The sequence below is a fragment of the Chrysemys picta genome, chromosome 8 (assembly GCF_011386835.1).
Source record: "Chrysemys picta bellii isolate R12L10 chromosome 8, ASM1138683v2, whole genome shotgun sequence".
Classification (NCBI taxonomy): Eukaryota; Metazoa; Chordata; order Testudines; family Emydidae; genus Chrysemys; species Chrysemys picta.
Window position 1 is genome coordinate 106,734,159 of NC_088798.1, and position 25,762 is coordinate 106,759,920.

The window sequence follows — 25,762 nt, forward strand, 5'->3', positions numbered from 1 at the left end:
GAATCAAGCAGTACCATAGAATCTCTATGGGTAGAAATTCCTTGGTTGAATAGTAAGAGCATAGCTTAAATCAGCCTCTGTGCCAGGTGACTGGCAGATAGCTAATGTAGTGCTAATTTTTTTTAAAAAGGCTCCAAAGGCAATCACAGGCCGGTAAGCTTAACTTCAGTACCAGGCAAACTGGTTGAAACTACAGAAGAGAACAGAATTATTGGACGCCTAGATGAACACGGTATCAGCACGGCTTTTGTAAAGAGAAATCATGCCTCATCCGTCTATTAGAATTTTTTGAGGGTGTCAACAAACATGGACAAATGTGAGCCAGTAGATATAGTGTACCTGGACTTCCAAAAAGCCTTTGACAAGGTCCGTCACCAAAGGCTCTTAAGCAAAATAAGCAGTCATGGGATGAGAGGAAGGTCCTCTCAATGGATCGGAAACTGGTTAAAAAGATAAGAAACAATGGGTAGGAATAAATTATCAGTTCTACAGTGGAGAGAGGTAAAGAGTAGGGTCCCTGAAGGATCTCAACTGGGACCAGTGCTGTCCAGCATACTCAGAAATGGTCTGGAAAAAGGGGTAAACAGTGAGGTAGCAAAGTTTGCAGATGAAACAAAATTACTCAAGATAGTTAAGTCCAAAGCTGACTGCAAAGACTTAAAAAAGGATCTCACAAAACTGGGTGACAAAACAGCAGATGAAATTCAGTGTTGCTAAATGCAAAGTAATGCACATTGGAAAACATCATCCCAACTATACATACAAAACGATGAGGCGTACATTAGCTGTTACCACTCAAGAAAGATCTTGGAGTCATTGTGGATAGTTCTCTGAAACCATCTGCTCAATGTGCAGTGGCAGTCAAAAAAGATGTTAGGAACCATTAGGAAGGGGTAGATAAGACAAAAAACATCATGCCTCCATATAAATTCATGGTATGTTCACACCTTGAATACTGCATGTAGTTCTGATCACCCCATCTGAAAATAGATATATTAGAATCGGGAAAAGTACAGAGAAGGGCAACAAAAAAGATCAGGGGTATGGATCAGCTTCCATGTGAGGAGAGATTAAAAAGACTAGGACTGTTCATCTTAATAAAATAGACAAATATGGGGGGATATGATAGAGGTTTTAAAATTATGACTGGTGTGGAGAAAGTGAATAAGTGTTATTTACTCTTTCACATAACACAAGAACCAGGAGTCACCCAATGAAGTCAATAGGCAGCAGGTTTAACACAAACAAAAGGAAATACTTTTTCACACAGCGTCCAGTCAACCCCTGGAACACCTTGCCAGGGGATGCTGTGAAGGTCAGAAGTATAACTGGGTTCAAAAGGAAAAAAAAAAAAAAAAAAAAAAAAAAAACATTCATGGAGGATCGGTCCATCCAAGAGCTATTAGCCAACATGGTCAGGGATACAACCCCAAGCTCTGGGTGTCCCTAAACCTTTGACTGCCAGAAGCTGGGGCTGGACAACAGGGGATGGATCACTCAATAATTACCCTGTTCTGTTCATTTCCTCTGAAGCATCTGGCACCGGCCACTGTCAAAGACAGGATATTGGACTAGACAGACCATTCGTCTGACTCAGTATGGCTGGTCTTATGTTCTTACATAATCACCATAACTAGTAAGGAATATTTTAAAAGTACATGAAAGATTCATACTGGAGTGTAGTTCAAAGTTCCAGCTAGTGTGAAGACTTCTCAAAGTCCTTCTAACTATACCGAAGAAGACACGTTTGAGGAGGAAATTACATCATAACAGTCTACATACAACACCTCACCAAACTAGAGAAGCTATTCATGTTGTGTGGCCCAGGAAACTTTTCTCAGGTTTTGTGCAAACACTCTAACCTAGGAGATGATGACTGTAACCAACCGCACTCTCGCAATGCAACGTGTGTGTTGTGACTAGAGCCAACGGCAAGCTGCCATGTGTCTATCATTCATTTTTGGACTGCAGTGAAGTGGTTTCTCCTGTCCAGACATGATGGGGTACTTGTCTCTTTAAAGTGGCACAAACAAGTATATCCAGGCAAAAAGCAGCACTTTGCCCCTCTACCTATATCAGATAGCGTAGAGATGAAACACTTGAGCAAGCCTAAATCTAGACTGCTGCTTCCCGTTAACTTGCAGAACTGGAGAGTGCAATAGTAGCATAGCACCTGAAGTGCTATTTTCTTTGGCCAAGAAACTACCTTATTAGCAAGCACCAAAGATTGTCATCTTATTGACCTGTATTATCCCATTTTAAACCTTACCTTTAAACTCTCTGGAAATGCTGCTAATTTCTGGTTTGCCTCTGTCAGCTGTTTCATCAGCTCAGGCAGGGAAACTGGTTCCTTTGCGGCTTCTTTACTGTCAAGAGAATAAAACGTATGTTACAATAACTGCTTTACCGAAGTGTACTGTCCCCACGTTCGAAGCAGGGGAGACGGGTAAACTAAACCCAACATGGCCACGTACAACTCTTGAATGACCAAGGCCAAACAAATCATGCACCAATGGAGAGACAGAAATTCTTCTGTCTAGCATGCCCTTTCCATTCTCCTGCCCTCTTAATGCATTGCTTAAGCTAGGCAGCATTAAGGCATTTTGTATTTTAAGGGCATTTACTCATCTACAGTAAGCTTAGGAGTGTGGCAGTTCAGAGCTCTCCGACAATCCTTTGCCATTGGACGTGAATTCTCATTTGTCCACGTTTTTGAAATGGCCTGTGAACAGCTTCAGTGATTTTAGTTTCTCAGGACTGGTACAGTGAGTGAATTAAGCTGGAGGCCAGAGCACCTGCAAACTGAGAAAGCAGAATCTGATCTCACTCAGCTGTTTTGAAACCTACCACTGGCTCTGGCTGCTTGGGGGCACCTGCACATCCGAGTCAATCTCGGAGCTCACATGCATCTTGCTTTCCTGCGCGCCATCTTTTACGCTTTCCTGGAGGTTGTTCCGCTGGTGCTGGCGGATCATGTCTGCCAACGTCTGCTGGACCTCAGATACATCCTTCTGGGTGCTCTGCAAAGCAGCATGCACTTCGGAAAGGAGCATTTTATAGCCATTCAATTTCAACTGCCTCTCTCCCAAATCGCTGAAGCTAGCTGTTGTGTTGCTTTCTGTCCTACTGTTATGGTCTGCGCTGGGCAGGTTTCCTTCCATCTCAGTTTGATTAGCAGTTTCTTCAGGGGAAGAGACAGCTGTAGGGTAGCTCTGGTCAACAGCTGTCTGCTCACTAGGACATGGCACAGAATCCAGCACAGCCTGTACTGAGACAAGGGAATCCTTCGGTAGGTTCCACCATAGATCATACAGCAGCCCATAAGCCACAAAGCCCTCTAAACTTCTGTAAGCCGCCATGCTCTGAGTGTTTGTGCTGTCCAGATGGTCTCTCAGGTGATCACAGCCTGAAAGGGGATTGGAAAAGAGCTGTGTTAAAAGGGTCTCTCCAAAACAATACACAACTGCCCAATGCCCATATTTTGCAAAGCTACACAAGGGGCCCAGATTCACTGCGGAGTTAGCTTTGAAGTGCAGTGAGCAGATAGGGACGGCTTCCTAACATTTACAGAGACCCCCACAACTTCCAATGCTTTGGAAGCTAAATGATTCAATAGGCATTGCTATAGCAGATCACCCCTGGGGTCCATTTAGCCAGTATCCCGACTCCAGCAATACCAGATGCTTCAGAGGAAGATGTAAGTAACCCTGCAGAGGACAAATATGGAATAACTGGGTCATAAGGGAAATGTCTTCCTAACCCCAGGCAGTTAGTGGTTGGTTTACATCTTGAAGCTGGAGAGTTGATCTCCCTTACACAATGTTTTAGCCTAACTAGTGTGAGTGTGGATGTGCTGATGGGAATGTCTCCTTCTTTTGAGTTCTACTAAGATCTAGCAAAACCCACTGAGGGGATTGGCGTTTATGGAGATCCCGCACTGAAGAGCTGCTCACAACGCCAGCAAACTGAAGGAGGAGGTTTACCTTTGGGAAGGAGGAGATTGCAGATTTCTTGCATAAGAATAAAGTTCCCGGCATCATAGCTGCGGGTCACAGCCCCAAGAATAGCCTTCACTGCCTCATCCCATGAAGCTGTCTCATGGCTCAGCACTGCTAGGGTGAGATCGTGGGAGATATGGAACAGGAGCTAGAGAAAGCAGCAGAGTCCATGTTAAGAGTTCTGTTGCAAGCCACGAAGGGGTCTTCAGGATAACCGAAGTGCAGCCATTTGCAAAGCTTACAGGTTGTTTTCATTGTGAAAGGAACCCAGAAGAGTCCCTCAACGCATCACTTAACCCCAGCCAACCTTAACATATGCCCCACTTAGCTCTGCTACAATGTACATATCCTCTTTCAGCTGAGGAGGTCACAGCACTTTAGAGCGGCAAGTAGGACTATGGGCTTTACAATGGCAAGCATGCATCCTATTCTACAGCTGAGGAAACAGGACTATGGAAAGGTTAAGTAACTCATCCAGAGTCACACCGGGAGTCTGGAGCAGAGCTGGACACGGAACTGAGATCTCCTGGGTCCCGATCTAGTACTTCAACGCTAAGGTCTGGTCTACACCAGGGCGGGGGAGGAGAGGCGCGGAGATCGATCTAAGTTACGCAACTTCACCTACGCTCCTGCGGGTAATGTAGACAAGCCCTAAGAGCACTCTTCCCCTCCTAGCATCTTTTTATACACAGTCTTGAACAATCAACCTGGTCATGGGAGCCAATCCAGTCTGCCACACAGGGAATGGTTAGTGCTGTTGTGACCCCAGTCCTATAGTTAAAGTTGTGTTTGCATTACAGTAGAACCCCTATTTTCCCTACTGGAGATTGTGGAGTTCATAAAAATCAAAAACTTATTAAATGGAACATCTCAAAATTACAGTAGGTCTGTTGCATAAGGTTCCGTACGGGGCACTGCCTCACTTTCTTCTTGCCCTTCACACCACTGCAATGAAGGTACCGGAATGGGAAGACTTGTTCTTCACAGACAATTTTCATTACGTGATTCTTCCCTCCCTCCCTCCCCACCTTGGGAAAAATGGTTCATATAACTGCTCGATAGCAAGATTGGCATTTGTAAAATCAAGGTTCTAGTCTATTACCTCACCCTGTCCCCACTTTCAGAGGTGCAAGTGCTAGTACACACAGATTCTAGATAAATTACCTGTTTGGGATGTGTGTTGCTGGTGGCAGGAGGATACTCAATACTGTGCAGCTGCTCAAATACAGTCTTGGCTTGTTCAGTGGTATTCACACCAAACACGCTCCGCCACACCTCGCTCACCATCTCCAGGAAAGAGCCCGGGTTCCTCACAACCCAGCTGTGGTAACAGGGCAGAGAGCAGCTTTTCCGTTCAGTTGGATTCCTTTCGCTAAGGCATTTGCACAGCAATTCGTTAAGGCAGAAAACTAGTCTTTGTCCCTGAAAGCGAAATGGAAGAACGCGCTGAACTGTTGCTAAATCTGAGGATAAAGAAAAACCTTCAACGATATGAGAGCAGATTGAATAAACCCCCCTGACAAGTAAGTTCAGTGAAATCTTGTTTCACTAGCTCCGTGCTCCAAGCAGCGCTACTGTGGGATGGTATTTACAGGCCAAAAGAAGACCCTTATGATCATATAGTCGGCCCTCCTCCAGAACTCAAGCCAGAGAATTTTGCCCACCAATTGCAATATTAAGGCTTGGATGAGCTAGTGTGTATCTTTTAGGAAGATACTGAGCTACATATTCTTCCCACTGCTGACCTCTGCTTAGGTAGAGTGACCCCACTGCAACACCGCATCATAGTTGTATATTAAAAAAAGTCACAGGGCAATTCAACAATGGTAACTCATTATTTAAAAAAAGACAAAAATGCTCTCCCAGGGTCCAGTTCTCCCCTTCCATGTGTTTTGGCATCTCTCTCCCTTCCACTCCTCCATGTTAGGTATGCATGGGGATATCCTATCTATCCTGGATTGTAAACCACTCATGACAGGGACCCTTTGCTTATGTCTGCAAAGTATCACACACACACACACAAATAAACCTTGGGCAAATCTTTTCAGTCAGGAAAACCCCCAAAGGGAGTTTGCAGCCAGATCACAGCAATATCTGCAGGCTGTTGTAATGCAAGGCGAGTGGTTGCTAAGTGAGTCTGTATCTGGAAGGAGCCTGTTGCTATAGGGCAAGGGTGGCCAACCTGTGGCTCCGGAGCCACATGCGGCTCTTCAGAAGTTAATATGCGGCTCCTTGTCTAGGCACCGACTCCGGGGCTGGAGCTACCGGCGCCGGAGCTACCGGCGCCAACTTTCCAATGTGCGGGGGGTGCTCACTGCTCAGCCCCTGGCTCTGCCACAGGCCCTGCCCCCCACTCCACCCCTTCCCGCACCCTCCCCTGAGCCTGCCGTGCCCTCGCTCCCCCACCACCCCCAGCCTCCTGCACACCAGGAAACAGCTGATCGGGAGGTGCGGGGAGGGAGGGGGAGGCGCTGACTGGCGGGGCTGCCGGTGGGTGGGAGGAGCTGGGAGTGGGAGCTGATGGGGGGCTGCTGACGTATTACTGTGGCTCTTTGGCAATGTACATTGGTAAATTCTGGCTCAGGTTGGCCACCCCTGCTATAGGGGGAAGCAAACTCACCAATAAGCTTTCCTGCTGCTGAAGGACCTCCTGTGCCCCCACCCAATTCCTGGCCGATAGCAGCTCCTGAGCACATCGGAAAGAAAATGTTGTCGCCAGATCCTTCTCTCCAACTATTTGAGCCAACTCTGCAGCCGTTTTAAGGGATACCACATCCCCTTTTTTTGCCAGCACTTTAACTGCATCATAGGGAGAGGCAGCCCCCAGGTAACTAAAGAGAGAGATGAAAACTAATTAGCAGCAGGTTAGTATTAAGATGTCATTTTCCTACTACATATTGCAGCAGCCCCAACCTGCGCTGTAGGAGTAGTCTCTCTCTCCCCCACTTCTTCATTCCAAGAGCTTTTCTCATCTTCCCTTCCCTTTTCAAAAGATCTATGGCAAACAGGTGGCAGCTAATCTGGTGCAGGACTCCAAGGGGAAAGCCTGCAGTCACATCACCTGTAGATATCTCTGCATACTTTGAAGTGAAATGACTGATGGCATGCACACCAGGCATAGGAAATAAGAGATTCTGGGGGAGGAAAGTTATACCTGCCCACCCCTATTTAAGCTGTAGCATATCTTTTCAAAAGACATTCAGTCTTGATTTAAAGACTTCAAGTGATGGAGAATCCAGTCTCTTGGTAAGTTGTTTCAATGGTTATTTACCTTCATAGTTAAAAATGTGCACCTTATTTCTAGTCTGAATTTGTCTAGTTTCAGCTTTTGACCACTGGATCTTGTTATGCCTTTTTTCTACTAGAGTAAAGAGCCCTCTAGTATCAGAAATCTCTTCCTCACATAGGTACTTGTAGGCCACATCAAGTCACCTCTTAAGCTTCTCTTGGATAAAGTAAATAGATTGAGCTTCTGAAGTCTTTTGCTACGAGACATGTTTTTCCAGATCTCGTAGCTCTTTTCTGAATCCTTTCCAATTTTCCCAACATCCTTTATGAAGTGTGGACATCAGAACACCACCTAAACTCAGAAGTCAGCATCAGCACCAAATGAGAAAGTTGGCAGGCTGAGGTAAAACTATTCCGACAGATTGACGAGTTTTCAAAAGTGATCGGTGACTTTGGGAGCCTCAGTTGGGAGTATCCAACTTGAAACAACTGAGGTGGAGGAAGGGTGGCCCAGCAGTTGGGATGCCCGCCTGGGACTTGGGAGCTGGGTTCAGTTCCCTGCTCCACCACAGACATCCTGCATGAAATTCACTCAACGCAAGTCTACACTACAAAAGTAAGTCGACTTAACTTAAGTCAACGTACAACCACTGCAGTAATAAAAATAGATTTTTCTTGGCTACCCTATGTTCCTTCTGTCAGTGGTATGCATCCTCACCAGGAGGACTTCCACCGATTTAACTGACAGTAGGGGCACTGACTGCCCAGAGCTGCCAGCCCCAAGCCGCGGGGCTCTGGGCGGTCAGCCACCAGCGGCTGTGGGAACAGTCAATGCAGTGTCTACACTGACACTGCGTTGACCTAATTATATCGACCTAAGCACTATGCTTCTCACAGAGATAGAGTTATTAGGTCAGTGTAGTGGGCGACTTCGGGAGTGACACTGTAGTATAGACGCTTGCAGAGTAAGGTCGATTTACGTCAACCTAACTCGGTAGTGTATAGCAGGCCTCAGTCTCTGTGCCTCAGTTCCCCATCTGTAAAATGGAGGTAACAGCACTTCCCTACCTCAAAGGGGTGTTGTAAGGATACAGACTGAGGTGCTCAGATACTAAGGTAATCAGGGCCATGTAATTACAGTCACCAGAAATCATGGCCTCAACAGAGATACTGGATTTATGGCTTGTTACAAGTCTGTAACCCACTTATGTCCTATGACTGCAGAGGTGTTAAATGCCTACTTCATTTCAAATGGTCTCTTGCAACATGTGTTAACTCCTTATGCTTAACAATCTCTTCCACCTTGTATTTAGCTGCGACTCTCCCAGTACTTTTCCCTGACCTGAAGAAGAGCCCTGCGGAGCTCGAAAGCCTGTCTTTTTCACCAACAGAAGTTGGTCCAATACAAGATATTACCTCACCTACCTTATCTCTCATTCCTCTCTCAGAAAATCTTAAAATGGGGCCACCAAAACGAACACTCCATTTCTCCAAAATCTCAGCCATTCTGTTTAGAATAGTCTCTCCAGAAGAGCTAGGAATGTTCTCTCTTTTAGCCAGTAAGACAATGTTGTTCCCTTCTGGCTAGCACCTACCATTTGGCTGCTGTGGAATAATGACCATCTTTTTCCAGTATTGCTGCCCAGCAGGTGTAGAGATCCTTCAGGACTGGATCTTCTGGCTGCAACCTGGCCTTAGCGACTACAATCGCTTCCCTGAGGCAAACGAGAGAAACTCCTATGAGAGAATCCAGTTTAAAATATTACCTGCATACAAGACCACACACTTCGGCCCACTCCTTTCACAGCCACAGTCTCCCTAGGGTTTCAAAAGGAAACTGGCTCAAGTATTTTAGGCCCAAGATGTAGGAAAGAATTCTCTCAATCGATCAAGCTATTGGTTCAATTAATTATGGGATTCCACCTCCAGTAGCTGCGAATACCTGATGCTTCTGAGGAAACCAAAAAACGCGAAGACACCTGGCTAGCGATGCAATGCGGTATGCCTAGGGGAAAGTTTATTTAGAAATATGTATCTTGTTTACAGTAACTAATGTTAATGAGAATGTTTCCATTCATTGTTATTTCACTGCATCCTATTTAATTTAAAAAAGGAACGTCCATTTGAAATCCAGTAAACTAAAGTAATAATGAGTTAACAGTAGTTTCACAGACAAAAAAACCTGCCCGGGTCCCCTTGCCCACTAAGTATTATGATTTTGTTTATTTCTCTATTTTGTAAAACGTTTTCTCAGTCAAGCAAACAAAAGAAAAAAACTGACTGGCTATCCCAAAGAAAAAGTGGGACTGACAAAGCAAAGTACTGCCAAATTCACAAAAGAAAGAAATTAGTATATCTTTTCTCTAATCTCTTTCAGTGATCTTAGGAGTTACCTGTAGCAGTAGTTAAATAAATTCAGACAAAAGTCTGATTTTTAAGTTGTCTAGTTCCTTTTAAATACACCTCTACCTCGATATAACGCTGTCCTCGTGAGCCAAAAAATCTTACCACATTATAGGTGAAACCGCGTTATATCGAACTTGCTTTGATCCAGAGTGCGCAGCCCCGCCCCCAGGAGCACTGCTTTACCGCGTTATATCCGAATTTGTGTTCTATAGGGTCGCATTATATCGAGGTAGAGGTGTAGTCCCCTGCAGCATCTGTGATTCAGATATTATAGTACCATACTAGTACATCAGAGCCAAGAAGTGAAATTGACAACAGTCAGATCTCTCCATTTGCATTAAAAACTGTCAAAATGGTCCAGTGCAGTGACCTGTAAAAATGGTTCGTTTTCAGTAGCTCCACAGCCTCGTACACTTTGTGAATGGAGAGGAGATGAGAGGCAGCCTTGACATACTGTTCCTGAAAGCACAGCTGTTTCGCGAAAACTTCTACTGTCCACACCCAGGCCTGATAGCCAGCTGCAAGACAGAAGGTAGCACAGCTAAAGACAAGGATGTACACTTAGGAAGGATTCCCTGTAAAACTGACTTCTAAACTCAGTGACTTCTGGACATAGCCCGTTTCTGCCTTAGGATAGCTCGTTATGTTGTAAACATTCTAAATTGAGTCACCTAAGCAATGGGACAGGGAAAAGGTTTGGAAGTGACCATGGGACTAGACGGTACCAGGATCAGTTCTTACAAGTTTATTTAAACAAAAATCAAATGACTGAAAGGACCATCACATGTCAGAGGACAATTCGTTTTTGTGCTTGGAAGTAGATGATTGCCCTGTCTGGGAATCAGAAAGGAATTCACAGGGCATTCTTCCCTCCTCCCCCCGTCCCAGAGATTGTCTATGGGGATTTCTCTCTCTCTGTTTTGTATGCAGGTATTGTTAGCACAGTGTTACAGACAAGACCTGCTTCTGGTCCTGCACAACTAACACTAGGATACCCTTAAGAGCTAAATCCATTTGCTTACATGTTAGAAGAACAAACATACCCATGGGTGACATTGCTACCAGCTGGTCTGTCAACTCTCCCCGCTCAGCAGCTGACTGGAGGATGCCCTTCAGATCTCCTTTCCACAACATGAGCTGCTGAAACAACTCCGAGTGCCCATTCTCCAAGTGGCTTTTTCCTATTTGAAACAAACATGCCTCTTGGTTCGGTACCAGCACAAGTGCAATAGTGCCCTATGCTGCACAGGGGAAAGCGAGTGCACCCAGGGCTAAAACAGAGGCTGCAAGTCTGAATTTGAGAGAAGCAAGCTCAATGCCTTCATCCAGGCACCGTGCCTGGCTCCAGCCAGTGCTCTTGCACCCTTGTTTTAATGGACAGTACATTCACAAATTAAACAAGATTCACGTCTCTCTCCACATTTGGAGGATAATGGAAACAATCAGATATGTTTCAAACCTGATTCGTTACCCCACTTACCTTCCACCTCCATCATCCTGTACAGTGCAGCTCTATCTGTAAACATCCCCAAATGAACATGATCCCCTGAGTCTGGGGCCAAACCCTCATTCAGGCCTACCAGAGAGAAAATAAAGAGAGAGTGAGAACTATCTACATGCAGTGAACATACTAGGAGCAACCAGGGAATGGAGGGTGGAAAGGAGAAAGAGACCTTCAAATCCATTTTATAATTACACTCCACTTTACCTTCAAAAATACTTATAGCAGATAGCTTCTGCTCCCTGTCCTATATACAAAACAGATCTAATTGGTTCTCATATGCACACCACTTCTATATCCGATTTAAAGGACCTTCAAGATGGAGCAAGAATATTTATCCAAACCCAAGTTCAGTTAGTATTTTGATTTATGCCCTTTGCATCTAAGGAAATCATTGTGTGAACAGAGACATCTCCCTCACAGCCCAACTTCTCCTGCAATGAAGTCATACTCCTGTGCTTGACACTAATCCATTGCTATGAATCAATAAATATTTGAGTTTGCTATAAATAATAAAATCTGTAACACACACACACACACACACACACACACACACACACACACACACACACACACACACACACACACACACACAGAGTAGACTACTAACAGGGAAAGCCAAAGTCATGAATTTTTATGCCTACAGGTATAAAGTTTTATCCCACCTGCACTGTTTAGACCCCAGATTAGAATGTGCCCAGTATTAGTAAGGGTATTCCAACCCCCCAGTCTCAAAAAGTGGCCACAATGGCAGAAGAATGAAGTATTATGGGAAGGATAAAACAAGATTTGTTCACCCATTCCTATGTAACAGCCAAGATTTTCACATGGCGATGCCTAAAGTTCATCTCCGAAAGCCATATTTAGGTGCCTTGATATGGATCCAGGAGCCCTATCTTTGACGCCCGTTTGTGGCAATCTTGGCCAAAATGCTTTTGGGGTGGGGCGGGGTGAGGTGGGGGGGGGATGCCCTAGCTGAGCAAGAAGAGGAAGTGCAGCTCTCAGTGCAGCATTTCTCCTGTACCTTTGGATCTTAGACATGTAGCCAGCATCAAGCAGTCCTGATGCAATTCGTCTTTCGACCTCTGGTCCATAGATGTGCTGATAGGTAGGATAGACCGAGGTTTTCTCTTCTTCATAGAGGCATCAGGGACTGGAATGAAGTCAGTCACATTTTAGTCATTGTCGCACAGTTCCAGCACTAGCCATAATCATGTCTCTCCCTCCCACAAAAGAAACCAACTCATGACACAGTAAGAAATGGAAACTTAGGGTGCTGTAGAAACTATGTCTAAGCACCACAGGCATCTGTTTTAGGGTCTTTCTGCCTTATGAATACTGATCACTATGCAAACCAAATGTTTTTCTGCCTCCTGGTTTATACTGAAGATAGCAGCTGTATGCACTGAGACATTCACATATCACACTAAACTTAGCCATTTTTCCTGCTTGGCGGGTCAGTTAAATCAAAAGTAGTTTGAACTAACATGATAAATAGTTCTGAAAGCTCTCTCTCTCCAGACATTGCTTAGCTGATGTAACATTAATATGGGAAGCTGCTCTTTTACAGGAAACAAGCCTCAAAGTGTGGTGGCTCTGTCTGGTCCCTTAAACCCAATCTGTGTCATGACACTTGTGCATGAAATGTACCAACCTGGTTTCTCTTTAGGGTGATCCTTTTTCACGGGAGTGGTTTTATGGTTCATGAAAGGTTTTGGCAGGTCAGACGCAGAACAAACACGTGGATACAAAGGGAGCTCCTTGGAAACTGTGGGATTAAATGAATGAAAGAAACAAGAAGCTATGGACAAGCCCAAGACATTAAAAGACGCAGTGTCAAGGTTTAATGTAGTGTCAGTGATGGGTTGAGCATCTTTGTTTCCAATGTAGGTTTAACGTCTTGTAGTTTGAAATATTAATTGAAATCAGTAATCTAGAGGGAATCTCCAAAAGCTGCTCCAAGTTTGGGCCAGGGACAAACCAGAGCCTGGCTGATTCCAGGATCACTTGAGAGGGGCACGAATGTGGCACAAAGCCACCCTCCCTTCTTCAGCTGTCCCAAGCACAGCCGAGAATCTGGTCCCTGGGCATGCCCTCTCACGACCAGGAGCTCCGGTTAGCTCTGCAGGCTACTAAGACTCTGCCATTAACAAAGACAATCTTGGGACTGGTAATTACCTGCCAGAGAGACCTTGTCAGAGAACTCCTGCGCTTCCTTTTCTTCCTCATGGTCTGATATCCCATTCTCATCTAACAAACTGTCTACAACCTCTTCTCCATTCACGGTGTCGCTCACATCCTGCTTTGCTGGGACCTTCCCCATGGGCTTTTTCTTCTTCTTAGCTTTGAGTTTGGGTTGAGAGCTCCTTTTTTTCTCCAAGTCGGTGCTCTTTTTGCCTGGAAAAGATTGCAATAATTATGTCTATGAGAGAGAGCAATCTGCTTAGATATTAGCATGTCACCTCTGGAGATCAGAGCTCCCATTTTGGCTTAACTTCCTAGACTATAACGCTGGAGGTCCCATCTGCAGCTCCACTTGATCCAGGACACTGAGGGTCTGCCCAAGAACTAGAGGGCAAATTTGAATTTAGAACAAATATTACCACGGTCTATTTCATTACTCCTATCCCCACACCTGCCCAGTACGGGATCCTCTGCTCAGGTATACTGACCTTGAGGGGGCCGGGTATACTCCTGCTTTGAGGTTAGCCATTTATGAACACAAAAGTCATCTGCTCCTGTATAAACAGAATCTGGATCCACTGGTGACCACTGAACACAAAGCAGCCGGCCCCGGTGCCCTCGATAATTGCACAGTGGCTCCTCCTTCAGAACATCCCACACCTAAAAACAAAAGCCCTTTTTTTAGAGAAACCAAATATCTAAACAAGTCTGATACCCCTCTAATGTTCCGCATCATCATCTTCACCCATCACCAGCAGCTTTACATTGAGGTCTCCAAAGTAGTCTAGACTGTTTCAAGAACCAGTAACTCGAACCCAACACACAGAAGGAGATGCTGAATAGTCCCTTTTGTTGCTACTGATAACAATTGTACATTCACGTAACATCTTTTATCCTGAAGGATCCAAAAGTGCTGATGAAAGACCCGATGAACTGAACCTGTGAATCAGTTTACCATTACTGAAATGCAGTCACTTATGGCTTTAAACACAGCAACTATTAAGCACTGTCCAGGAACATGGTACAATAGAATATCCTTTAATAGATATGAAAAGACCTCATAAATAACCCTAGAACTAAGGAGTTCTCTAATAGGATTAAGTGATTGAGTCTAATAATTCAAAACACACACATCTGAAAAGTTTCAGTGTCAAAACTGATAATACCTTCAGAAGACCGGAGGGCAAATTAAGAGGCCTTTATTTGTTAGAGATGTCTCACACTATGCAAAGCATTGCAGACTTGAAACTGGATGTGTTTTGAAATATAAGATCAAAGCTTCTGTTATCCACAGTGTAAACTTAGACTTCAACAAGATGATCAGACTACGTTGCAAATATATTTAACAAAATTATTTGAAAACCCATTCTCTTGCTCTCAGGCTAGGATTCTGCGCTTTCCTTCTGTTGAGAGATGTGATCACTTACATCTAAAACAGAGATAGTTGTGTGTGTCTCTCTCTTTCCTCTTTAGGTCCAAAATTTGGCAAGCAAGTGAAAGGGAGATGATGTTCAAATATTTAACTCTAAAATAGGAATGTCTGTAAACAACTTCTTTTATTCATCACATGGGCACTTAGATGTTTTGGTTAATCTTTAAGGCATTCTTACTGTAGAATTAGTGTAGTGTGAATATTTTCCCAGTACTGATCGATAAGAAGATAGTGCCAAGTTCTGCATTTCCATTGCAGAACTTCTATAGAGCTGGATGGGAACTGTGCAATGAATATTTTTTTCCAGTGGAAAATACAGTTCCCATTTAGTTAAAATTTTCCATTAAAAAAAATTCAGGTTTTGCCAGAAATGTTTGAAAATTTAAACAAAATATTCAGTTTGGGGTCAGGTGGAACAAAGCGAAACATTTTGGTTTAAGTTCGTCTGACATGTAACACGCAATCCACAGCAGTCTCCCCTTTGCTTAAACTGCCATGATGCATCATGGGAGATGTAGTTCAGCCAGGGAGTGCAGCCCAGAGGAGCTTGGGTGGATGAGGCACTGGAACCACAATTCCCAAACGGTACAACAGCAGCTCATGAGAACCAGATTAATATTGATTCAAGACAAAAATAAATGTTTCAACTGGGTTCAACAAACTGAAATAAAATATTCTGATTCTGGAATGTTGAAATGTCTAGTTTCTACATTTCCCAATCAATATTTTTAGAAATTTTCACTCCACAGAAAATTTTGATATTTTGACTGTCCCAACGTGTGAAGACGACAAATTTTAAAACATCAATTTCCAACCAGTTCTATGCAGTTCTCTGCATTTTCATTCTACACAATTATTTCAGTGCCAGAGGCCTCATCAGGAAGTCCTCACTACTTTTACTGTTTCATTTTCTCCTCCAACCAAAAACACACATAAGAATAACCATATTGAGTCAGACCAATGGTCCATTTAGCCCAGTATGCAACAGCTGCTGGTGCCAGATGCTTCAGAGGAAATGAACAGAAAAGGGCAATTAGCAAATGATCCATTCCCTCTCATCCAGTCCCAGCTTCTGGAAGTCAGAAGTTTACAGACACCCAGAGCACAGGTTTGCATCCATGACTATATCTTGGCTAACAGCCATTGCTGGACCTATCCTCCATGAACGTATCTAATTCTTTTTGAACCCCGTTATAGTTTTGGCCTTCACAACATCCCCTGGCAATGAGTTCCACAGGTTAACTGTGAGTTGTGTTAAGAGGTACTTCCTTATGTTTGTTTTAAAACTGCTGCCTGTTAACTTTTTCACTGGGTGACCATGGTCCTTGTGTTATTTATCCCTTCATATAACATTTCCTTATTGACTTTCTCCACACCATTCATCTCTGGTACCGCCAAAGAAGCCAAGAAGTCTATCACTTTACAATTTTATCCTGCAGACTCCTGCATTCCCAGTTGCTAGACTTACAGTGATTCCCAGTAATGGTTTCATCTCTCACTCTGCAAAAACAGAAGGCGATTACTGTTTGGAAACAGGTACTAACAGAAAGGTAGGGGGAAATCATGCTGTCCTTTTCGGCAGATTTCTATCACAGACAAGTTTTCAGCAATACCACAGTTTATCTGGCACAGGAGTCATCCCCAAATACTCTGCAGTCAACTCGGTATTAAAAAAATTGCAGAGGAAGGAGGATTTGAAAACAAAAGAAATGTAATCATAAGTGGTCCCACAACCATACCTGTGCTGTGCCATCGTAGCAAGCAGATACTAATCTCCCCTCATGATGCGGGCTCCATGCCAGACTGGTGATTTTAGCCGTGTGCCCCACCAGAGTTCGAAAAGGCTCTGTTATCGTCACAGGGGTTTTTGAAGAGCTTTCTGAAAGCAAACAATGGAGATCAGGTAAGGTTGGGAGGACAAGTCACTCCAGTGGAATGGAAATTGTGACATCAGGCCACATTCGCAGTTGGCAAGGAGCCCTGGGGCATGCCCTTCTAACTGCATGTGCAAAAGTAGGCGAACCAGTGCACACGCACCCGAACCCTGTGTACTGAAAGCTTGGCTTACAATGTTCAACAATGCAGCATGCTGTTTTACTAGTTACCTCTGTCAAGAGTTTTGGGAGAGGGTGCGCACAAAGGACTAAGCAAAATAAAGTTGCCTTCTATTGGCTGCATTCATACCATAATCACACTCATTCACTTCTCCCCATATTGCAACTGAAATTTTTCTCGCATCACATGCACGTTGGAAATTAACAGCACTGTGAAATATGCAAGCTCTTTTTAGGCAGAGATTTCTCACAGTTCAGTATGTCACAGATTTCTCTACCTCCCCCCCCCCCCATGTATTTCAAGACACAAGCAATAAGCATTTTTTTCAGAGAACCAAAACAAGTGAGCCCCCCCTACAATCAGAAGGGTGTACTGCACCCCATCAGAGCCTTGTTGCCAGCTCCCTATCAATTCTGCTCCTTACGCAGGCCTGGGAAGGATCCCTGATGAGATACAAGGCACCTCTCCCCATTCAGGGATTATGCATGCAGGCCGTGCCAACAGTCCCAAGCCCTGCTGCCTGGGGAAGTGAACACGAGACTAGGCCCCCAAAACAAATCATTATTATTAAAAAGGTAAGGAAAAGGACAAAATCAACTCCCTTCAGAGTCGAGTAGTGAAAGACAGTCGCAGAGCCCCCTAGGGAGTGTGAGGAAAGGAAAATACTGAATGAAGGGGAAAAAAAAAAATCACATTCCTGCAACATCTGAAAGTATAAGCCCAGGCAGTTACCTATGACCCCCTTTAGGTTATGCACATAAATGATGGCGTTGATTGAGCCGGACGCGATCGTGTAGCTCAGTTCTGGCTGGGTCCCATGGTCGTGATGCCAGCGAATAGCATTAATCAGTTTATGATGTTGCTGGATGGTGCAGAGCAATCTCAAGTTAGGAGCCTGAAATATTTCAATTGATCTGTAATTAAAACAAACAAAACACACAACATGAGAAATGCTGGGATTGGCTCAAGGATCTATGTTCCATCCCCAATTTGAATATTCTGTTGGTACTGCACATTAACAGGGTATAATGACAGAATGTGGGTTGGAATGATTCAAGAAATTAATGAGATTTTCACCTCCGTAAACCTGGCTCAAATCCTGGCTTAAGTCACAGGTGAAAACAAGCGCCCTGAACCTTATCAGTCACTTGTAAAAATCAACATACACTATGGCCTGATGGGTTGCGTGCGCTCATGAGAGACCCAGCTCTGGGATGGTAGAGAATATTACCGATCAGGACTGAGATGCACGGGCAGTGCCATGCTGGAAGCACCTGCCTCTGGCATAAGTGGTTCTAGGTAGAACTGTTTCACTGACATGAAAACAAGAAATTCCTCCTCCCTCAGTTACGCTGACAGGTCAGAGATAAATCAGAGCAGTCACTATGCGGACTCTAGATGAATTTACTTAATCAGCTGTTGATTGTATATATGATTTAGTTGGGGATTGGTCCTGCTCTGAGCAGGGGATTGGACTAGATGACCTCCTGAGGTCCCTTCCAACCCTGATAGTCTATGATTCTATGACATTAGCATTAACCTAGGCCTTAAAGAAAACATACCCATCTTCGTTACCAAGAGCCAAGATTTTGCCATCTGGTTTCCAGCTGATTTCAGTGCGTGCAGGCAGTTTGTACTAAAGAAAGAAAACGTACCAAAGAAAAAACAAAGAACCATTAGCAGTAACTGCTGCAAACCCTAAACTCTCCTTCCATGAATTCAAGAGAATTAAACCCGTACTCAAATTGGGTGTTTGCAATTAGAAAAAGTCCATAAAAAGAGAATCCCCAGTGTCGGATTTCCAGAGCACATTTTGTAATAGAGATGCATGCTTGAGTGATGATAAAATAGGTTCTATTTATAGCAGGACTAATTACTGCAGGAAATGGTGTCTCAGGGTTATCAATTTAGACTCTAAAAATCTCAGAGGAAGTTTCTCTGGGATCCAGTGGGATCTGGGCATCTAAGCCAGGGGGAGGGATAGCTCAGTGGTTTGAGCATTGGCCTGCTAAACCCAGGGGGTTGCGAGTTCAATCCTTGAGGGGGCCATTTAGGGATCTGGGGCAAAAATCTGTTTGGGGATTGGTCCTGCTTTGAGCAGGGGGTTGGACTAGATGACCTCCCGAGGTCCCTTCCAACGCTGATATTCTATGAACCCCACTGAAAATCCAAGCCTTTGTGAACAAACTCATAACTTCTATTTCGAGTTTATAAAGACTTTAACTATTGTTGTAATTCCCCCCATCCAGACCTACATTATTGGCAATTCTCAGTTTAAGAGGCTTGTTGTTTCCTGTTAGGATGGATTTCCCCCTTTTCTCTCCGATGATGCTTTTGGTCACAAAGACTAGACCAGAACCTCAGCTGGTGTATGTCAGCAAAGTCATCAATGGAGCTTTGCTGATTTATACCAAGTGAGGAACTAGTCCACTGTGTTTACTGCTTTGTTTCGCCAAGACATGATTAACCCCCCCCTCTGCCCCGACCTGATCACTCACAGCAGCCTACTCTGCTCCAGCTGCAGTGTGGTGTGAGATGGACTTCTCCGCCGTGCTTAATAACCTTATTGCAACAGCATTTCATTAAAAAAATAAATGGAGAGAGGTAGTGATCTAATAGGTCCAATGTTCAGAGCAAAGGACTAGGAGCATTTTGAGTTCTCAGGTGACTGCCCCACATTCATTCACTATCTGATCTCAGCCAAGATATTCAAGGGAGATTTTCAGATGTTAGAGTCCTAACTGCCATTTGTGCCTCTGCAAATCTCTCCCTCTGTGCACAAGTTGAATGCAAAAATGAGACTAAGGTGTGGTCTGAGTACAGGACCTACAGCGAAAAGCTTCACATTTTAATCGCAGAGCTGTGCTTCAAGTACTTCGCCTTGGTGTCCTGATCTGTAGAACGGTGTTAAGGATACTTGTTTGCCAGCTTCAGAGGGGCATTGGGGATTTTAATTAATGTCTCGAATGCTTTGAAGATGAAAAGCACTATAAGAACCAAGTATTAATTTTAGAAAGCCAAGTACTTCTCTGAAAACAAGATAAATTGGGTAAATAAATTACAGAAACAGAAAACAATTGGCGATAGAGAGAAGAGAGAAGATCTGCTGTCTTGCCTTAATGGAAGAGAAAGAACTCCTTCAGGGACAAAAGTGTATGTATTTAGATGCTTTAAATGTCTCTGAAGTGCATCTAGGAAGACTAAGGATTTCAGATGCTTTATTTTATTTGCTATAGATTCATCAGCAGGACAGAAAAGAAAAAACAGGGATGGAATGTTATCATGCAAGTAATTTCTACTCCATGATCCATAAAGAATTATACTCACTTTGATTGAATTAGTGTCCCTGATGACTTTATTGATGTCATTTGCCTCTCCACTAAGCTTCCAAGGATTGTGCTGCAAGACAATACCTTCCCCTGCACAGCTGTATAATGTTACAGAGGGCCTGTCACCATCGCCTCCTGTACAACAGAGATAAAAGCTAAATACAGCCTTTTCCTACACAGGCCTAAGTAGGGCTAATTGCTCCCAGCAAAAATACAACCTCTGATTTAAAGCGTCATATGTGATTTGGCAGTAAGAGATTCTCCTGCTATAACCCATTAAAAGGGCCACTTTCAATACCAGAAGTACACACACCTCTTAACACACTGACTGTGCATGGGGTTTACCTCCCTCTAGTGGGTGGCCCTGAGCAACATTAAGAGCTTGTTATTTAACAAGGGTCAACTCAGTTGCTCGTCTAGCTCAAGTGGTACGGGCTGGTGGGCTTGGTGCTAAAGGTCCCAGGTTTGATCCTCAATGACGACTGCAGGGTCTATGCGTATCTCTCTCTACTGGTTCATTCCTTCTTGAGAATGAATCCATTATAAAAGTCTCCAAGGGCACAGGAATCATACCCAATGCACACTGACTCAGCAGGAGGGCTGACATGCCATCTCCACAGTATCCACATCCTCTACAAGTGAAAGGACTTAACATTTGCTATAGAATGGTTCCAAGACTCACCAAAAGAGAGAGGGGGAATTGGAGGTCCCCAGGCTAACGTGTACACAGTCTTCTTGTGATAGGTGCTGGAGATCTGAGGAGGCCTATTTTTGATGCTGGATAGGGAGAGGAGCAGGGAACAGCAAAATAAGTCAGATTTCAGAGAGGTGCAGTGAACATCCCCACACAAATCTCATATACAGAGAAAGCTCAAAGCACAATGGCCATGAGTGAAAATGGACAAGCAGCAGTTCAACAGGCCAACAAGCAGCAATGCAACCAGCAGCACATCTCACAATTGCATCCTCAGGTACACTGCTGGCTACAGTTAAGGTTATAGCAGGACTTTTCTTGTATGCCACATTTGCACATGCTCCTAGTTCCCTGGAAAGTTCTTCTGGCTGAAATTTTCTATGCCTGGTCTCCACCCATAGGGGATATTTGGTTGGGCAATTGGAGCAAACTTACATCAGGAGCTACTAGGCACAGCAGGGAGATACTGGCAAGATGGACACACCCCAAATCCAACCAATTATGCTCTATGGCTACTTGTAATTTAATCCTACTCTCTGAGCAATAGCTTGCCTAAGCGAAGGACACTGCAACAGAGAAGAGGGATAACGTACACTGAGTTTCAGCATTGGCAGTGATACTGATTATTATCTAATGCTACTGAATGCATGCAATGGAAAATCATCACTAGAAGCATCACAATAAGCGAGAAGTTGAAGTGTCACTTCACACTGCCCATGAGCTTAAGAAGGTTCCATTATTGCCATCACTGTAGCAACTATAATTTGCTCATCAAAACACTGATCAACTTGAAAACTAGTTTCTTACTTGCTGGAGTAGGTGTCGTACATGCCAACCTTTCCATCGTCCGTTCCAAAGGCTAAGCAGCCTTCTTTAGTCGGATGCCAGGATAACTGCAAACAAAATAGTAATAAAAGGTCAAACAACCAGACAGGCATATGGCTATTTCCTATCTCCGAGTGCAATTTTTCCAGGGATTAACTAGAAAGAAAAAAAAAGAGGAAAATCTTGAAATTGGGGAGGTAGCATCATACTTAAGATCAACCCGTTGCTACCAGGCCCACCAGCTAGACACTTAAACTGATCTCTTGTTGAGAAGATCCACGGCTCCCTCTCCGTTTATTGTGGGTTGGGAGAAACAGAGCCGGGGGAATTAGAATGCTCAGAGTGGCAAAAGCTGTTTCTACTGAAGACAGATACTGTTGTCTTGCCATCAGTGACCTTAACACTCGCCACAGAGCAGGAACCTTTCGCTAAGCTGTGGTTGAACTATACCCGCAGTCAACTATGCCTTCCCAGCAGGGTGCCAAAGGAAAGCCTAGAGACAGAGCTGGAAGAATGGGGAAAACAGAGAATGGGGACAGAGATAGAGGGGGATAGAGACAGAGAATGGGGAAAAACCGGCCAGAAATACAATGCTATATAAATTGACCTTTTGTCAGTTTTTCCCTACATGTCACACAGGCACCTGTAGCTGCATCAGTGTCTAATATTCTGTCTCTACACATGAAGAAATATGTTGCCTGCAAATGAATCCACACATGTGAGAACCTGGGCAATATATTGGCTTTATGCATCTATTAGCTGGATAAAACATTTTCCAGAAGGGAGGGATAACTGAGTAAGTGTGACAGATATGGGCAATTTCCGGCAATAGACTTGAAAAACTGTATTATATTAAGTTTATGTATTATTGTGGGCCTCTTGGAGGGGTGGGGGAGAGGGAAGGGAAGGGAAGGGGATGACACAGATATAAAACCTAAGAGTTCAACAAACTACACTGAAAATGTGCCAGACAAGTATGGACTTTTTGGACAGTAAGTGTGAAGTGGATTTCATGGGGAATCCCAGGGAGATGTTAATTCAAATTCCCCAACTCTGGTTATGCAAAACCCCAGCCTTTGAAGCTATACCCAGAGGAGAGGATAGTTATCCGCTGATTAGCTGTTACAGAAGGCCAAGATCAAAGGCCCCGAGCTGTATAAAGAAATGGTTGATTTGCCCAGGCTCTGTTCTGGTTCTGGATCTAAGACAGATGAACTTATAACGACAGGGAAAACCCAGTTATCGGTTTTGATGGACTAAAACCTACCAGAACCCAAGGTTAGAGTTGGGGATGACCTCTGATAAGCTTTCTAACCAGTGTGTAGGTCCTTTTATTGTTGTAATATGTTCTCTCTGTAATAGCTTTTACCGTACCAATACATGTGCCTGATTAGAAGGAGCTTTGGGGTAACTTATACCTGCAGGCAACACACTAGTCACAGCCCCTCGGAAAGAAAGCAAAGCACAGACGCTATCCCTTTTATGCTATCTAGCTTGCTGGGGATATCCTGGTGTAGGCAGGGAGCTATACAACCTTAAAATCCCTAATCAGGAGGGAGTGAGATGTGGGTCTCTGCTCAAGAGAGGTGATGGCTAGGAGCTGGAAGTTTAAAGTGGTGTCCTTGCTGGATCACAAAGGGAGAACACAGATGCAATTTTCCTGAACTGTAACAAACAGCAGGAAACAAAATGCAAGAGAAAAGAGAACTAGAAGTGCACTCACAGCTGTAACCTTGGATTTGATGCCCTGCCAGAATGTTTTCACATCGTAAGTATTGCTCAGAGACAAGGTGTTCCACACCCGGATCATGCTGTCCCCAACACCTATGGCAAGGCAGCCTGTGTCCACAGGGGAGAAGGCCAGGCTGTAGACAAAGCCTCCGAGAGAAGGCAGAGTCCAGCAGCAATCTAAAGTTGTCAGGTCCCAACACTTTACCTGGAGAAAGTTGGGAAACAAGAAACAGCGAGGCTATGAGTTAGTAATGTAATGGCAATAAAAAGAACATGAGAGCAAAACAGATACTGAAAGGGTCAAATTCAAGACTATACCAAGGATGCCTGGTCCCCCCTTCTGAGGAGTACACAACATAGAGACGTCTCAGTATCATGTGGGAGAGTGCCCATTCATTAAAGGTGAGCAGTCCCTATGGATAAATTAACTCATCCTCATGGCCCTTCTCCAAAAATTGCACACTTCTTAGCTACTTTAAGAATGGCACCCATCAAGACAGCACTTTAAAATGATCTAGGCTCTACAAGCCACATACTACAGCGCTAGCATGTGTGATTTTAACAGGGAAACTGGGTCTTGTTAAAACGAGGAGAGAAATGTATATATAAAAAGAAGAAATGGATATGTCCCACTGTTAAACACTTCTCCCTCAAGCCCAGAGGGAGAGCAAGATTCATCAACCTCATTGTAATAAAAGTCCGAGCTCATAAGTCAACAACATAAATACATACAACCTGCCCCAGCTCAACCCAATTCTTAGGAGCAAAATTTGGGATATTCAGATTTAGCTGAAGCGAATGGTCTCAGATATTGCTATGCTATTGTAAGATGACAAATGGTCCTTACATCTCTGTCCATTGAAATGGAAAGAAGTAGCTCTCTCCCGTGTGCCTGCACTGAACATAAATTGAACACAATCCTTGTGTGATTTTGCCCTTCCGAAGAAGATCCCAGAAGCGTCCACTTGCGTTTCCCAGATTGGGTCAAATCCCATAGCAGCAGCTCACCTCTGTGAAAGGAAAGGGCACACTTTATCTGTCTCTGCACAAGAAATAGCTCTATGCATATATGTACACCCACCGACGTGTGTCAAACCAAAGTCAGAGTGAGTCACACAGCTTTCTCCCTCAGGGATCTCATGGGCAAACATGTATCATTAGCAGTGATATATAGTTAGATCTTTGGACAAGTCCCAGGAAACACAGAAGTTACAGTCTTCTAAAAGTTTACCCACATGATAAGGCCAAAATCCTGTCCCCACACTAGTTCCAATATCAGAAGTGCCTTCTTCCCCAGCACACAGAGGGCAGGGTTTCCTACTCAATGCTTTCTTGGCTAGCAACTAAAACGTCCAAAGCTGTAGAACGTGCCCAAGCTGTTAAAACCCGCTCACCCAAAGCAGCTGGATACAATCTCTGTAGGATGGCCACAGGGCCAGTGAACAGTCAGCCAAATGCGCTCTTTAATAGCGGGGTCAACACCTCCACTTCTTCTCTTCAGAGTGGGCAACTTCAGGGTCATCACCCCTACGGAATCAAGAGATTAATTAGAATCTGGCCACTGAGCACAAGACAGTCCTCTGAGAGGCTGCCAGGCCTTGCTAACACAAAGTCTCAGACTAAAGCCCCAAGTGCATCCACATGTGTCCTTTCAACTGGTTTTTAACAATTTCCCAGTACGCCAGTGTCTATCTTCCTGTTTTTAAAATCTACAATGTACTGTGAGGGTTCCCCAGTGTGGAGTCCTTTGCACTCTAGATTGAATTCTTGGAATCCCTCGAATGATGGTCAGAGCCACCATTCCCCAGAACTGGTCAGGATTTCTTTACTTCCAGTAAAACATGTTCTGGGATGTGGAGGAGGGTGCCCCTTCCGCCACTTACTCCAGCCCTGGGCGGCCCAGGAAGCTAAATATCTAGGCTGACAAGAAAATGTGGGATTTGGTACACTACGGGTAGAGCATATTACAGCACAATGGGGCCCTGATCACATTGGAGCATCTAGACACTATTAACATACAAATGAATCATCATCACATTGCTGAACTAGCAGGCTAGCAGACAGAGAGTGGACTTATCATTCCACAAGCACTGGCATTATTTCCTCTAGAAAGGTCCATTGGACTTACCTCTGCCCCTAGCGCAGCTCCAGATTCGGATGGTCTGATCTTTGCTTCCTGACGCCAGGTAACAGCCTTTCGTTTCAGCTGCCTCCTGCATTAGCTCTCCATTTGGAATCTCGCCTTCTTCCAAGGGGAACATTAAATGGTGTTGAAATGACAGCATAGTATTTGAAAAACCTACAGCACTGTACATATTAACAACTGCAATTACACTGCCCTGTGTCAGATAAACTTTATTTTCAACTCTTTGGCTGCCT

At 44.2% G+C, this 25,762-nt stretch overlaps 1 protein-coding gene across 1 annotated transcript in view; it reads right to left on the minus strand.

The window, feature by feature from the left end:
- GEMIN5 (gem nuclear organelle associated protein 5) overlaps window positions 1–25,762 on the minus strand; it is a 33,832-nt gene that overhangs the window by 1,907 nt on the left and 6,163 nt on the right. Inside the window, exons 5-27 of the mRNA XM_005300061.5 lie at window positions 25,512–25,628; window positions 24,778–24,910; window positions 24,231–24,393; window positions 23,376–23,588; window positions 21,635–21,720; window positions 20,816–20,910; window positions 20,132–20,268; window positions 18,367–18,440; window positions 17,537–17,718; window positions 16,489–16,628; window positions 13,806–13,977; window positions 13,312–13,530; window positions 12,788–12,901; window positions 12,158–12,286; window positions 11,113–11,208; window positions 10,676–10,813; window positions 10,003–10,150; window positions 8,822–8,941; window positions 6,619–6,829; window positions 5,163–5,420; window positions 3,984–4,146; window positions 2,848–3,406; window positions 2,270–2,366 (exon numbers count right to left, since the gene is read on the minus strand). Of these exons, the coding sequence (XP_005300118.3) occupies window positions 2,270–2,366; window positions 2,848–3,406; window positions 3,984–4,146; window positions 5,163–5,420; window positions 6,619–6,829; window positions 8,822–8,941; window positions 10,003–10,150; window positions 10,676–10,813; window positions 11,113–11,208; window positions 12,158–12,286; window positions 12,788–12,901; window positions 13,312–13,530; window positions 13,806–13,977; window positions 16,489–16,628; window positions 17,537–17,718; window positions 18,367–18,440; window positions 20,132–20,268; window positions 20,816–20,910; window positions 21,635–21,720; window positions 23,376–23,588; window positions 24,231–24,393; window positions 24,778–24,910; window positions 25,512–25,628 (3,764 nt within the window). The remainder of the gene's footprint in view (window positions 1–2,269; window positions 2,367–2,847; window positions 3,407–3,983; window positions 4,147–5,162; window positions 5,421–6,618; window positions 6,830–8,821; window positions 8,942–10,002; window positions 10,151–10,675; window positions 10,814–11,112; window positions 11,209–12,157; window positions 12,287–12,787; window positions 12,902–13,311; window positions 13,531–13,805; window positions 13,978–16,488; window positions 16,629–17,536; window positions 17,719–18,366; window positions 18,441–20,131; window positions 20,269–20,815; window positions 20,911–21,634; window positions 21,721–23,375; window positions 23,589–24,230; window positions 24,394–24,777; window positions 24,911–25,511; window positions 25,629–25,762) is intronic.